The sequence below is a fragment of the Rhodnius prolixus genome, unplaced genomic scaffold, assembly GCF_049639745.1.
Source record: "Rhodnius prolixus isolate KJV_2025 unplaced genomic scaffold, Rpr scaffold_3, whole genome shotgun sequence".
Lineage (NCBI taxonomy): Eukaryota > Metazoa > Arthropoda > Insecta > Hemiptera > Reduviidae > Rhodnius > Rhodnius prolixus.
Window position 1 is genome coordinate 10,761,299 of NW_027411603.1, and position 12,652 is coordinate 10,773,950.

The window sequence follows — 12,652 nt, forward strand, 5'->3', positions numbered from 1 at the left end:
CATCAGACTATTACACAATTAGACTAGAAATCCGAATTCAAAATGAGGCAATGTTTGTTTTTATTTAATAATGCCAATTCATTTTTTCCTTATCCGTTCTGATTCTGAAAGCACCTGTCAGCGAAAAGATATCTATTTCAATTATCATTATAAAATTTTTGTTTTGAAAATAGTTCCACCTAATGCATTATAGTTAACCTTAAGCATGATCATTTATCAAATATTTTATATACATATATATAGTATATACATATACATATATATAAAATCCTAACCAGTATGAGTATAATTTGAACTCAGTTAAAAAGAAAGAAAATGTTCATAAATCGAAAATTATACTTTAGTATAACTAAAAATCTTAACAGCATGCACGATCAAGAATATTAATTATATTAGCTGCATTTTAATAGAAATAACCAGCTATTAAAGTTACCAAAATAAACATACATATGTAGAATCTAATTATTCATCTCAGAAAAGTTAATTTATCTGGAAAGCTGAAAGAACAATCAGCCAAAATCAATTTCTAGGTTTAAATTACATATAAATTACTTAACACATGAAAAGTACATATGAAGTGTTCGCTGCCTAAAAGAATTCTCAAGTTACAATCACCCCAAATCCTTTTATGCTTACAAACCGAAAAATTTGTATGACATTTAATGAAGTTACCTAAGCTTTTAAAGTTTGGATTAATGTTATTTGATCCCTGCTATCTAAACTTAGAGTTATTTTAGCGACTTTTACCAAGCCAAATGAGTATCCCCCCCCCTTTATGAAATACAACTTTAACTTCAGAATTTTAAAAAGTATTACAAACGCACTAGGTTTTAAAAATTACTTGGTTTCAATAATTTTTTATTTTTAAATATGATTTATTAACATTTTGAACAACACGTTTCCACAACATATGCAATCTTCCTCAATTAATCAGCCAGCAAGTGTCCAAGAGTTGTCAGAGTAGTGTGATGGGAATATTAACAAAGTAGAAATATTAAATCATTTGTACCAAAATAAACTTTATTAAAGAAAACTGAATACAGGATGGTCTAATTTCGTTGCTACGTACTTGTACTGCTTGATAAAGTGCTACGGTTTCTAGTCTTACACAAGATGTGAGTTTAGTTAAAAGTATTGAAGAAGCATTCTTTATAAATGTCCAGGATTGTCCTCTATGAGCATTTTTATTCTTTTGCCTGCTTCCGCCCAGTAATGTTCAGCTTCCGTGTGAAGTGATACCTCTAGGTCTCTTCTTTACATCTAGCATTATGTTGGTGAATATTAAGGGTTTTTTATCCATTCCATTCTGGAGAATGAAGAATCCAAGGAAATATAAAGGAAAGTTTGTGTTAAAATTACAACACTTTTAAAAGCAGCAGATTCGGCTTTGTACCAGTTCTATCAACTCGTCGGTAAAATATGAATAGAAATTATTACTTGCCATTGAAAAAATAATTTATCTGCTTCTCAGTTTAAGACTAGTGCGTTACATTATCGTCAGTCTATATTATTAGATTAGGTTATCAGATAAGGCCAATCACCGTAAATTGCAGCCAAAAGAGACATCACAATTTTCCTAGGTCTGGTAGGAGAATCTTCCACATTTTAACATCATACGATTTTCCCATTGCAAAGTAACGATTGTAGCCAAACACAGTTTTAATAGCCTTTCTCAGAAGCTCTAATAAAATAATTCCATCTTGAGAGCGCTGTGTCCTTAAAAAAAAAGCCAGATGAAATGGGCTGGAAGAATTCCGCTATATTTAGTTATTGCAGGAGATTTCTAAAAATACTATTAATATATTGGAAAGATAAATTATTGCCAGTTTCAGTCATATTTTTGACCAAAAGACTAATTCAACTTTCGGGCTGAAAATGTGGTTACTCTGCAGTTCTGGATAATCTTTGATATTATCCTCCGCAGCACGTATTTTTATTGTATCGTTGACAGGTTGCGGACTTACATCCATTCAAAGGGAGTTTTTCTCAAATCTAACCAAATTATTCACATCTGATGTTGCATGAAAGCACGAAACCGGGCAAAGGATACAATAAACAGTCATATTTTACGGGAAAAAATCAAATAAATATAATTTGGTATTGTGAGCGGTTCTGTAAAACCGGTCACCGATGTAACATAAACAGGCATTGATCTATCTTCTTGGAATATTGAGTGATTAAAAAAGAAGAAAAAGAAAAGTGAACTGAACTCTGCAATTTTAATAAAACTGATGACACATTTTTTAAAGTTTAATTGTAATTAATTCCCATGCGAAATTATTTAAATAACAATTTCCCATAACTTGGGAATTGGCATCTAAACGTCCAAATAACAAAAAAAAAAATATGTGAGGCGTACAAAAAACTACTCCGCATTAATACAAATAATATCATCTATCTTTTTTTAGAATAATAATCAGTCATAAAAGTACTCTACAATTGATCACTGCACAAATAGATTTACTCCACTTTTTGAAATATCTTAAATTTAAGTGTCAAGGCAATTGGTTCAGTCATAGCTTTTTATATTCATAATGAATTTCCTAAATAATAAAGATTAACACCGTCAAAAGATAAACAAATTTGGCTATTAAATAATAAAGAATTTATTTCAGATGTTATTTTGAAGTCCATGCACTACGTATAATCGGTGCAATAATTCAACTCGAAATTCAGTAGCAGGTAAATGATAACGGTACATTTATTTGAATTTATACTACAAACGGAATTTTAAAAAACAATGCGCATTTCTCCATTTTTTTGGTTTTATGGAGTTAATCGAGTTGTGTAGTGAACAGCTCAATTAATAATAAAAATTAAGTCTAATTATACTGATTGGGTTCTTCACAGATTTAAAAAAAACGCCGAGGAAAATAGAGGTTTGCTTACATTTTGATGACGAATAATTTAGTGCTCAATCTCACTCCACTGTCTTCTATTTTGCCAACTACTTTGTATCAAATGAATGTTGCAAAACTAACCATTGACGTTTTACTTGTAACTTATAAGTGGTAACCCCTACAATAATGGTAACTTGAAGCTCTTCAATTGATTAATGAATTTTGTGATGTATATTCACAACAGTGAACTTTAACAAATCCTTCCTTCAGGGGTACTAGCTGTACGCACAGCATCATCCACTTCCAATGTCTCGGAATTCTGTAACATAGAGTAAATGATTGATTGATATTGGGGATAAGAAGCATTCACAGAATTTCACTGCTGGTAGCTTTTATCCAGTTTACATCGTTTCCTTAAAATTTGTGATTTTATTTTAACGCAAAAAATGTTTATTTTTTGTTTTATTTACAAAAATGTTTGTTGAATTGGTAATGAGCTATTTAAGAAAAAAGAGATTATCGGAAAAGATAATGTGCCACCAGATGGAAGAATACTTTGAAAATAATAATCTGCTGGATCTTTTTCAGTCAAGTTATCGGAGGGCTAGAGCACACAGTGTGTTGCAGAAAGTATAAAGTTGGTCGTAACATTAAGATTTCCTTACCTTGATTACTATTTGTTAGTGTATAATGATTTAACTGCAGAGCTGAATTTGAAATTACAAAGTTCTCTTAATTTTATGTTAGTTTTATTTTGAATATAAGAAGGGATGAACATGTTATCCCTTACTTCTTCTTTCTTGATTGACTGTGTATGAAGTACATCCCAACAATAATGAAAACGTTAAGGTAACAAAGCCCTTCAGTTAACTGATCAATGAATTTTGTTACGTATGTTTCTCAACAGTTAAATTTTATAGAATACTAGCTGTACCCGTTCACACGTTGCTGTGTTTGAACAAAAAGGCAGTTTTGATACCTCAAACATAGTTAATTAATGACCAAATGTATACAATACATCGAAATGAAAATTAACAATAAAATTACCCCTACTTCAGAGTACAGTAGTGTCCTTGCAAAGGTATCATTTGATACATAATGTGAAAAATTCAGTTAATGTTGTTGGCGGTGGTGACATTGCTCTTGCACGTACATTTTCTGATGTAAAATACACACGCTGTCCATTTTCAAGATGTACAGCTAAATGAACAACCGTTGAATATCGTTCATGAATGGAAAATGATATACAGGTAATACGCCATACAGCCTCATTGCTACTTATGAAGCGTCCCAGTTGATATTGGGTGACTACATCGTTAGATGCAGTTGTATTTTCCACTCCAAACAATGCCATATCGCTTCCTTTATTCACATATTTGCAAATATATTTTATAGCTTTCACTGAATTGCAGTACCCAACATTTATGTGTGCGTTATACGTTTTTAGTAGTAATGGAGAATATGGTACTACCCAACGATTATCAACATCAATAGTATTGTTGAGTACTTTTAGTTTAATGGATTTTACACCATCTTCGGTATAATTTATTCTCGTATTAATAATTGCAAAAAACTGTTTTTCATGGTTTTCATGGTTACACTTTCAACAAATATTACTAATTAAATGTTATTTTGATATTTTTGGGATATTTGTTCGGGTGCACCTAGAACCCCAACTCTGATTTAAAAAAAAAAATTCAAAAACCTTCCCGGGGATATACCTAATAATTTCCCAAATTTTCACGGCGATTGGATGTATGGTTTTTGAATCTATCGAGTACAAACAAACAAACAGACACACATTCATTTTTATATATATAGATTAAGTATTGAAATATTTTTTAACTTCACACGCTGTTTGAATATACTCCTAAAAATAGCCACCTTTAGCATTGGTTGAGGCTTGAGTATCATCCCATAAATTATAATGCTAGGCCATTTTTCTTGTTCTTTTTGACCAGTAAACAATAAACAGCTAACTTCCAAATTATCGATAGATTTCAATTAACATTCCAAAATTGAAAAATCATAGTCTTCCAAAATTAATAATAAAAAAAAAGATTTCTTACCAATATAAATCATTCCAATATGACGGTTGTTACATCCACCTTACCAAAAGTTCTTAGGAACAATTTAATTTATATTTATTTTCAGTAGCAAAACATGTTACAGAGAAACTAAAAGGATGTTTGTTGAAATCCAAAGATCCATTAAGTAAAGCGGATTTCAATCTTACACCATCTAAACGTCAATCTAACAACAACAAAAAGTGTGGAATACAAAACACTACATGCCATTGTCACAAATAATTATTATAATAAAAATTATTATTATAAAACCAACCTTATTTCAAAAAATTTTTCTCATTAATATAATTTTTCCTTATCGCTATAATTTTTCAAGCATAATAAACTACAGCTGGATCATATTGGAATTGCTGGTTCTATTTTGAAATTACTGCAAATCAGATCGTTATTCCATCCGCAATATCCGCAGAATGTATAGGTGACAACAACAAATCGTGGAATAATCATGTTAGTACCCTCTACTTTTAAGCTAACTGACAAAATTTTAAAATCACTGCTCTAACTAAAATCCATTAAAAACATTCTGCCTATTTCACTAAGAAAACAGTCGGTCGCAACCTTAATTTTCCCTTAAGGAATGATCACAAGATAGTCTCTTGTTGAACGGATCCAGTACTTTAAATCCCGCTTCTCTGCAGACCCCAACTTCTATATTATCAACTGTCATTTGCCCTGCCTTCAGTGTTAAGAGTAAGTGAATGTACAGAATCTTCGAGTTCAACTGTCTCAAAAAATCTGTAACATTCAATTATGAGAGTTAATGACTTTATGATATTGGAGATATCCCATATAATACTGCAAATCCGTTGCATTATCATATTGGTAGTGTCTCTCTCTCTTTCTTTCAGGGAAAAAAATAATAATTAAAAAAAAAAATTAGACCTCAGGCAGGTGCAGACTTGAGACAGATGTCAAAGCTATGTGAAAAAGTTGTCCGCACAGTCCATCAAATTAGAAAAAAATACTACATGCTGCAAAAATAATCAAAATTAAAAAATCGTTTTACCTAAATTTTTATTTCAATTCAATTCATGGAAAATGAAATAATTAACAAAATTAATTTTAAAAAACCTTTTCTGACTCTAGTGTTTGGAGGAGTTTCTGGAAAAATCAATGTGAAAAATATTTGACTATTCTATAGTATTTTAGTATTTTTTATTAAAGCAAAATCCAAGTTTTAAAAAACTGCCAATAACATTTTTTTATGGCTTTCCTGAATTCCCTTACTTAAAATCAATATTCCAGATAAATGTGTAAAAGCAATAGATATTGTACAACACCAATTAACTAAATTGTACGGAAATCTTAAAAAAATAATTCATTCTGTAAAGAGGTGTAGCGGGATTATAATCTTATTTTAATCCACTTAAAAAATACCTGTGTTGAAGCAGCAATGCTGGACAATATCATGACGGTTTGTCCTCTCAGAAAGATGAAAATCTGAAACAGCACAGAATGGAAGAAAATAAACATGCTTAGAAATCATTGAAAATCTCACAACACTTTATTGATTAATATTTATGTTCATTGGTATCTTTAGATCAAAATTGGTATGTTTTCATTGCATTAGAAATCAGTCGAAACTTCTACAGTCGCTGAACTAATAGACAAAAATCAATTAACTGTCAACAAAGAAAAGGGTTTACATTAAGCAAATTAAGGTATTAAAAAAAACCAGTAAAGAATCACGAGAATATTATTAACCGCAGAAAGCGTTGTAATTACTTAGAAACACCTTAAATAGAGCAACATGTGATAAATGATTCAAATTCTGGTCTTAGATCAAGATCTTGCATAAAGCCATTTATCAGGGCTTTATTGAATAAGATTTAGAAATCAGTTTTAAAATATATAATATATATGGCGAATTTTCATGCTTTTGGAAGAATGTTATTCTTAGAGATGGAACGAATTTTTGTGGTGCTGCTGGAATGCATTCCTTAATTAAAATTAATCTTCTCAGAAACACATTTCTTTTAATAATAATTTATTATACCTTAAATGATTGGCATTATACATCGAATTTTATTGTTGTTAAATAATCCAGTGGTAAACTACTACTTCAAATTACTTTTATTAATTTAAACGACAAAGAAAAAACCCCTGAACATCACATACACTAATTTAACGACGGAACAAACCAGTAAACTAAAACAGAAGGTAAAATTAAATATTACCTTAACCGAAGAATACCGATGATAGCCGACTGCATACGGGTAGTTACAGTTGAAACAGATTGTGGAAGGTAACAGGCTGCTAAGGCAGGCTGGGTTCTGACCCATGTAAGATCTTTGTGTGTGTGAGGTAATTCCTAGAAAATCGGTCACTAACACAAAGATCTTACATGGGTCAGAACCCATGCTGCCTTAGCAGCCTGTTACCTTCCACAATCTGTTTCAACTGTAACTACCCGAAGGTAGTCGGCAATCATCGGTATTCTTCGGTTCAATTAATTTTATTTAATTTAACCTCCTATTTCAGTTCAGTTTACTTTTACTATTTCAAGGCGACGAAACGGCGTCAAATTCAATTGAATTAAAAAAGAGACATTACGCTATTTAGATTACTCAGTGCATAACGCCCAATTAAAAATGAAGTAATATTTTATTGTAATACTATTCCAATTACTTTATTAACTTTTATTTTAATATAAATAATTCCATTCCAACCCCAAATAAAAGACCACAATAAACAACGAGTGTTTTTTTGTTTTAGATGTGATAGTGGTTCTGATCTTAAAAATGAAATTAGTGAAGTGTTTCAGAACTTTAAGAACGTAATAAGAGAGTTCGGGGAGATGAAGAAATGTTTTGATTCTCTCAAAGAAGACAGTTGAGCTCCAAACTAAAGGTATCCTCGTTAGCTGAAAACGCAATGAATGAATAGGAGTTTCTTGAAGACATTGTAAATGAAATTCATCAGCGAAAGGTACGTAAAAAATGTTGATTATGTATGATCTTGAAGAATCTCTTTCAAATACCCAACAGAATGTGACAGATGAATCAAAAATTTCAAATTTGATCAAATCTCTATCACTTCAGCGTAAGTTTGCTTAGTATAAGTATAAGTTTGAGACTAGGGATAAATATTGATTTAACAAGAGCCCGACCAATACTCCAAACCGAGAGGAAGAAGCAAATGCTGCTGAATGGTTCTGTAACTTTTGTTATTAAGTCAGGTAATTTATCCATCCTACTGTCAAGAGGCAGAACCCAAGCTCAAAGGCTTCTGTATTCTGAGAAGAGAGCCGAACTAAAAAAATATTTGCTTCAGGTGAGACTGTAATTGGTATTCATTATAATCGCGGTAAACCAACAATAGTTAGCTTTTCCAACTATCAAAAAAACATCTAAATGACGGATCAATATCACTTTATTATCCAAATGTTAAAGGTCTCAACTCAAAACTGAGTGAAGTAACAAGTGCGGTATCTGTTACAGACTGTACTTGGAAACAGATGTACTGGATTAAACCTAAAACAACCGGCTCAGATCATGACAGAAACAGCTCTATTAGTCTGAAGTGGAGAGGTGGTGGTGTCTATTGCTGTCCACAAGAAGATATGCTCAGCTCTTGTACCTATGACCAGCGATTTAAACATTGAATAGCTTACTGTGAAGATATTGTCTTAATCTTCAATGTTTTTTCTTTGCTATGTTTATATTCCTATGGACAGGAATTCATCGGTGTATTTCCGTTAGTTTGAAGTTTTAGAAGGACAAATGGTTCATCATCCTGCGTCGACTCTATTAATAATAGGTGACGTTAATCTTCCAGACTGGTTATGTTCCAAAAAGATGAACTATCCTTCCCTAGACCTTTCCCCGATATCGACCTTTCCTTCCCTAGCCAGAATTTAATGGATTCATTAACAAATGTTTTAGGTTTTTAAGAAGTGAATTCTGTAAATAAATTATGAACAGAAAATTAGATTTAATTTTTACTAATTATCCTGGTAATATTACTGTAAATAGTTCTATCATTAGTCTAGTCAAAGAGGCTAAGCTACACCCTTCATTGATGTTAAATTTTTTAACTAAATGTTTCTATAAATTCATATTTATAGTTAAGTGATTATAACTATCACTTTAATGACTTGATAATGTAGGGCTGTGCGAATACTTGAACAGTCTAGACTACCTTTACTATCATTTACTATACTGCAATGAATGTGTGACGATAATGTTGAAGTATTTTATAACTTATTACAGTATAGTATTGATACATTTAATCCCAAAGTCTGTTTATTTAATAATCCAAAATACCCCGTTGGTTTTCTTCTGACCTACACTCGTTGCAGATAAAAAAATGTATCATGGTCTTTATAAACAAACCCAGCTACCTAGTTAATGTGTAAAATTTTCTGAATTAAGTTCTGAATGTAAAGCCGTATCTAAGTCTTAATGGGCATACTTGTCCAATATTGAACCATACATCAAAGCCTTTTGGTATTATGCGAATACGATTAAAAACTGTCTTGGCTATCCTAATGTTACGCATCTAAATGACCCTTAGATTTTCTCTTCCTAGGAGCTTCTTACAGCTCACTGTCCGGTGATGGACAGTGTTGTCTGTAACGAGAGAACGCTGTCCGGAGGCCGGCAGTGCACTGGAAAAAGCTCCGGGCGCTAATAACCTCAGCTGTTGATGCGCCAAAAAAAAAAAAAAAAAAAAATAACAATTTTTCTTGTTACTTTCAAAGCGCACTAAATATACATTTATACTGAATTCCTGACGGCATCCCTACAGTACTTATAAAAAATTGTGCATACGCCCTTCCGAAACCTCTCCATATAATTTTCACAACCAGTCTCTGAGTATCGATTGTTTTCCGCTAATGTGGAAACTATCTCATATTACTCCAATCTTCGAATCGGGTGATAAATCTGACAAGAATTACCGGCCTATTTCTATTCAATCATTCTTCCCACTTTCTCTGAAAGTGTAATTAATATTTATCTTACATTTGATGTAAAATCTGTATTAATATCTGAACAACATGGCTTTCTGTCAGGTCGTTCTACTGTCACCAACCTACTCACGTATCAAAAATACATTCTTGACTCTTTTGTTAATAATGTTCAAGTTGACTCCGTTTACACTGACTTCGGTAAGGCTTTTTTGATAGAGTTAATCATTGTATTTCGCTCGCGATGTGAGAAGCTTATGGCATTCATCGCAAACTTCTTCTTTGAATTCGCAGTTATTTGATTGGAATAACACAAATAGTTAAACTCAAATTATTTAAATCACTTCCTTTTCCTGTCCTATCTGGGGTTCCTCAGAGTTGTCATCTTGGGCCACTTTTGTTTAACTTATTTATTAATGACATATGGCACAATATTCAAGATTCTCCTTTTTTGCTATTTGCGGATGACCTTAAACTCTTAATCTCATCTTCCCATGAATGTAGGAACTTGCATGAGGCATTGAATTCCTTATCTCGTTGGTGCCTTCAGAACTGCTTGGATCTGAAGTAATCCACCTGTAGTGTAATTTCTTTCACTAGGCAGCGTGACCCCCAGTCTTGTGACTATACGGTTCTTATGACTATACGCTGAACGGTTCTTTGCTGGTTAGGGTAACGTCAGTAGACGATTTGGGGATCACGTTCAACTGTAAATTGGACTTCATTGAGTACATGAATAGGGTCAGAAGGAAATTTTTAGAAATGATTGGATTTGTCTTGAGGCTCACATGGAATTTCTCTTACAGCTATTCTTATGTCATATTATATAAATCCCTTGTAAGACCCCATCTTGAATATGGTTCAATAACCGGCGGAATAACACTTGACAAGTCGAATTGTCCAGATTTTCTTCAAAATGGTTGTAACGATTTTTTTTTGCTTTTCACCTTCTGACATCGAACAGCAAGCACTCCTGGGAATGGCAGATTTTCTATCCTTACACCCTGCCCAACGCAGTCTCTTCAACTGACGAGCAATATAATTGCTCGTATTGACGTAACACTGTTCATTTTCCTTAACTGGACTATGTATCATTCTTAAAATAATTTTTTCAGAGACGAGTAGCTTTTGCTCTACAAAAAATGATCTAAGTAATGGTGATTCGGCCAGTTTTACCTGCACCAGTATATCTTGTTAAGTGTAAGCTTCAAATATTTTCTTTTCCAATTTTTTTATATCGACTACTTATTCATTGTGTTGCAGATGTCTACATAATCATAGGCATTACTAATAAGATGAAAGTATAAACAAAGTAGAATATGTGTAATTCTTACTAAACTGTAGAAATGACTGATCTAATTAAAATGGTATATACCTTCTTCTTAATTAATGATTGGAAAATTATGCCATGATTAGTATCATCTAAATAATATTTTTATCATAATAGGATAGATAATTTTGGCATTAAAGCGTAATTAGTTACAATACTACAGCTACTTTAGTTTATAGAGAATGCTAAGTGGTATAATAAATTAAGTAATTACAATACTTTGCTGTGGTTATCTGAAAGGATTTACTTATAATGTAAGTGTTTGTTCCAAATAATATTTTGATTTTAAATGCCACAATTTAGCATTGGCGTTTATAAAAATTGTGTATTATTTAATTAAACATATATTAGGGGCGATGAGTTGTCCAATAAAAATGCAAAAGTACATTTCCATGCTATCTAGCGGCGACTCGTGGAACTACAATCCATTTTGTAGTTTTAGCAAGCACCACTAGATGGCATTCACTTCGCTGTACATAATTCAATTCTTCCCTTTCACTTCCTTCAGTTTTTTAGATTTTCAAGTGCAACCTATCGTAATTAATAACTTCTGTTCTGCAATTTAAGTGAAACTATTTTATTTTGTTAGTTCTAGTTTTCTAAAACCGGCAGTATTCAATTAATAAGCTTAAAGATAATGTTTAAATGTTTTCTTCCAATACTTAGACTGTTTTAGAGGGCATGTCTTAACTTTATTGTATCACTGAAAATTATTCGAGCTAATAATTTTTTATTCATTTTCTTAAAAATAATAATAATAATAATAAGGTATGACCCTTAGATTTTCTCTTCCTAGGAGCTTCTTACAGCTCACTGTCACGGTGATGGACAGTGTTGTCTGTAACGAGAGAACACTGTCCGGAGGCCGGCAGTGCACTGGAAAAAGCTCCGGGCGCTAATAACCTCAGCTGTTGATGCGCAAAAAAAAAAAAAAAAATAAGGTATGTGTGTAGTATTTTGCAATCAAATTTTTTATGTAAAAAGAAAAACAAAAATCAAATAAATTAAAAAAATTCAAAATTAGTTCATATACTCTCCACCAGGTTGCACTAATACTATATATACTACTGCAATCGCAACTTAATTTTAGTACGATCTTAGTAGTTCTGGGAGGAGGTCGCTTTGGTGCTTGTCTCCATAAACATATCTAGTAAAAGTCTCAATCATCAAATATGAAGAAGGTATCATGAAATATGTATGTCTAGTCAAAAACCTCTTCATCAACTGAAAGTATCTTCTATAAAAAGTACAAAAAAAAAATCCAAAATTCTCAATCGTAAACATGAAAGTATCTTGTAAAACAACTGCAAATACCATCTGAGTGACCCCGGCAGACGGATTTCCATGCCGTAATAAGTTTTTTTTTTATTTTTATAAATTAAAATGTATTATGTATTTTGAGTTTTTCAATAAAAGTTTATTATTATTATTACCATCTGAGTGATACGTAGGAGTGGATTAGATGATCGCTCGTCTCCTCTAACAA

General features: G+C 32.0%; 1 protein-coding gene and 1 long non-coding RNA gene across 5 annotated transcripts; one reads left to right on the top strand and one right to left on the bottom strand.

Moving 5' to 3' along the window:
* Window positions 1-999: 999 nt before the first annotated feature.
* Window positions 1,000-7,287, bottom strand: LOC141453179 (uncharacterized). Of its 4 annotated transcripts, XM_074126035.1 has the most exons (7): window positions 7,105-7,287; window positions 6,305-6,367; window positions 5,810-5,898; window positions 5,184-5,662; window positions 4,910-5,093; window positions 2,890-3,159; window positions 1,000-1,716 (listed from the first exon to the last, which is right to left on the bottom strand). In XM_074126035.1, the coding sequence occupies exons 1-3, from the start codon at window positions 7,285-7,287 to the stop codon at window positions 5,845-5,847; spliced, it is 300 nt and encodes a 99-aa protein (XP_073982136.1). In that variant the 3' UTR covers window positions 1,000-1,716; window positions 2,890-3,159; window positions 4,910-5,093; window positions 5,184-5,662; window positions 5,810-5,844. The 4 variants fall into 4 exon arrangements, with proteins under 4 accessions (XP_073982136.1, XP_073982138.1, XP_073982137.1 ...); XM_074126037.1 differs by lacking the exon at window positions 5,810-5,898; XM_074126036.1 differs by lacking the exons at window positions 5,184-5,662; window positions 5,810-5,898.
* A 97-nt stretch (window positions 7,288-7,384) lies between these two features.
* LOC141453183 (uncharacterized) lies at window positions 7,385-12,640 on the top strand. Its single transcript, XR_012457816.1, has 3 exons — window positions 7,385-7,523; window positions 7,643-7,855; window positions 8,368-12,640. It is a non-coding gene; the product is annotated as an uncharacterized lncRNA (long non-coding RNA).
* Window positions 12,641-12,652: the final 12 nt, after the last annotated feature.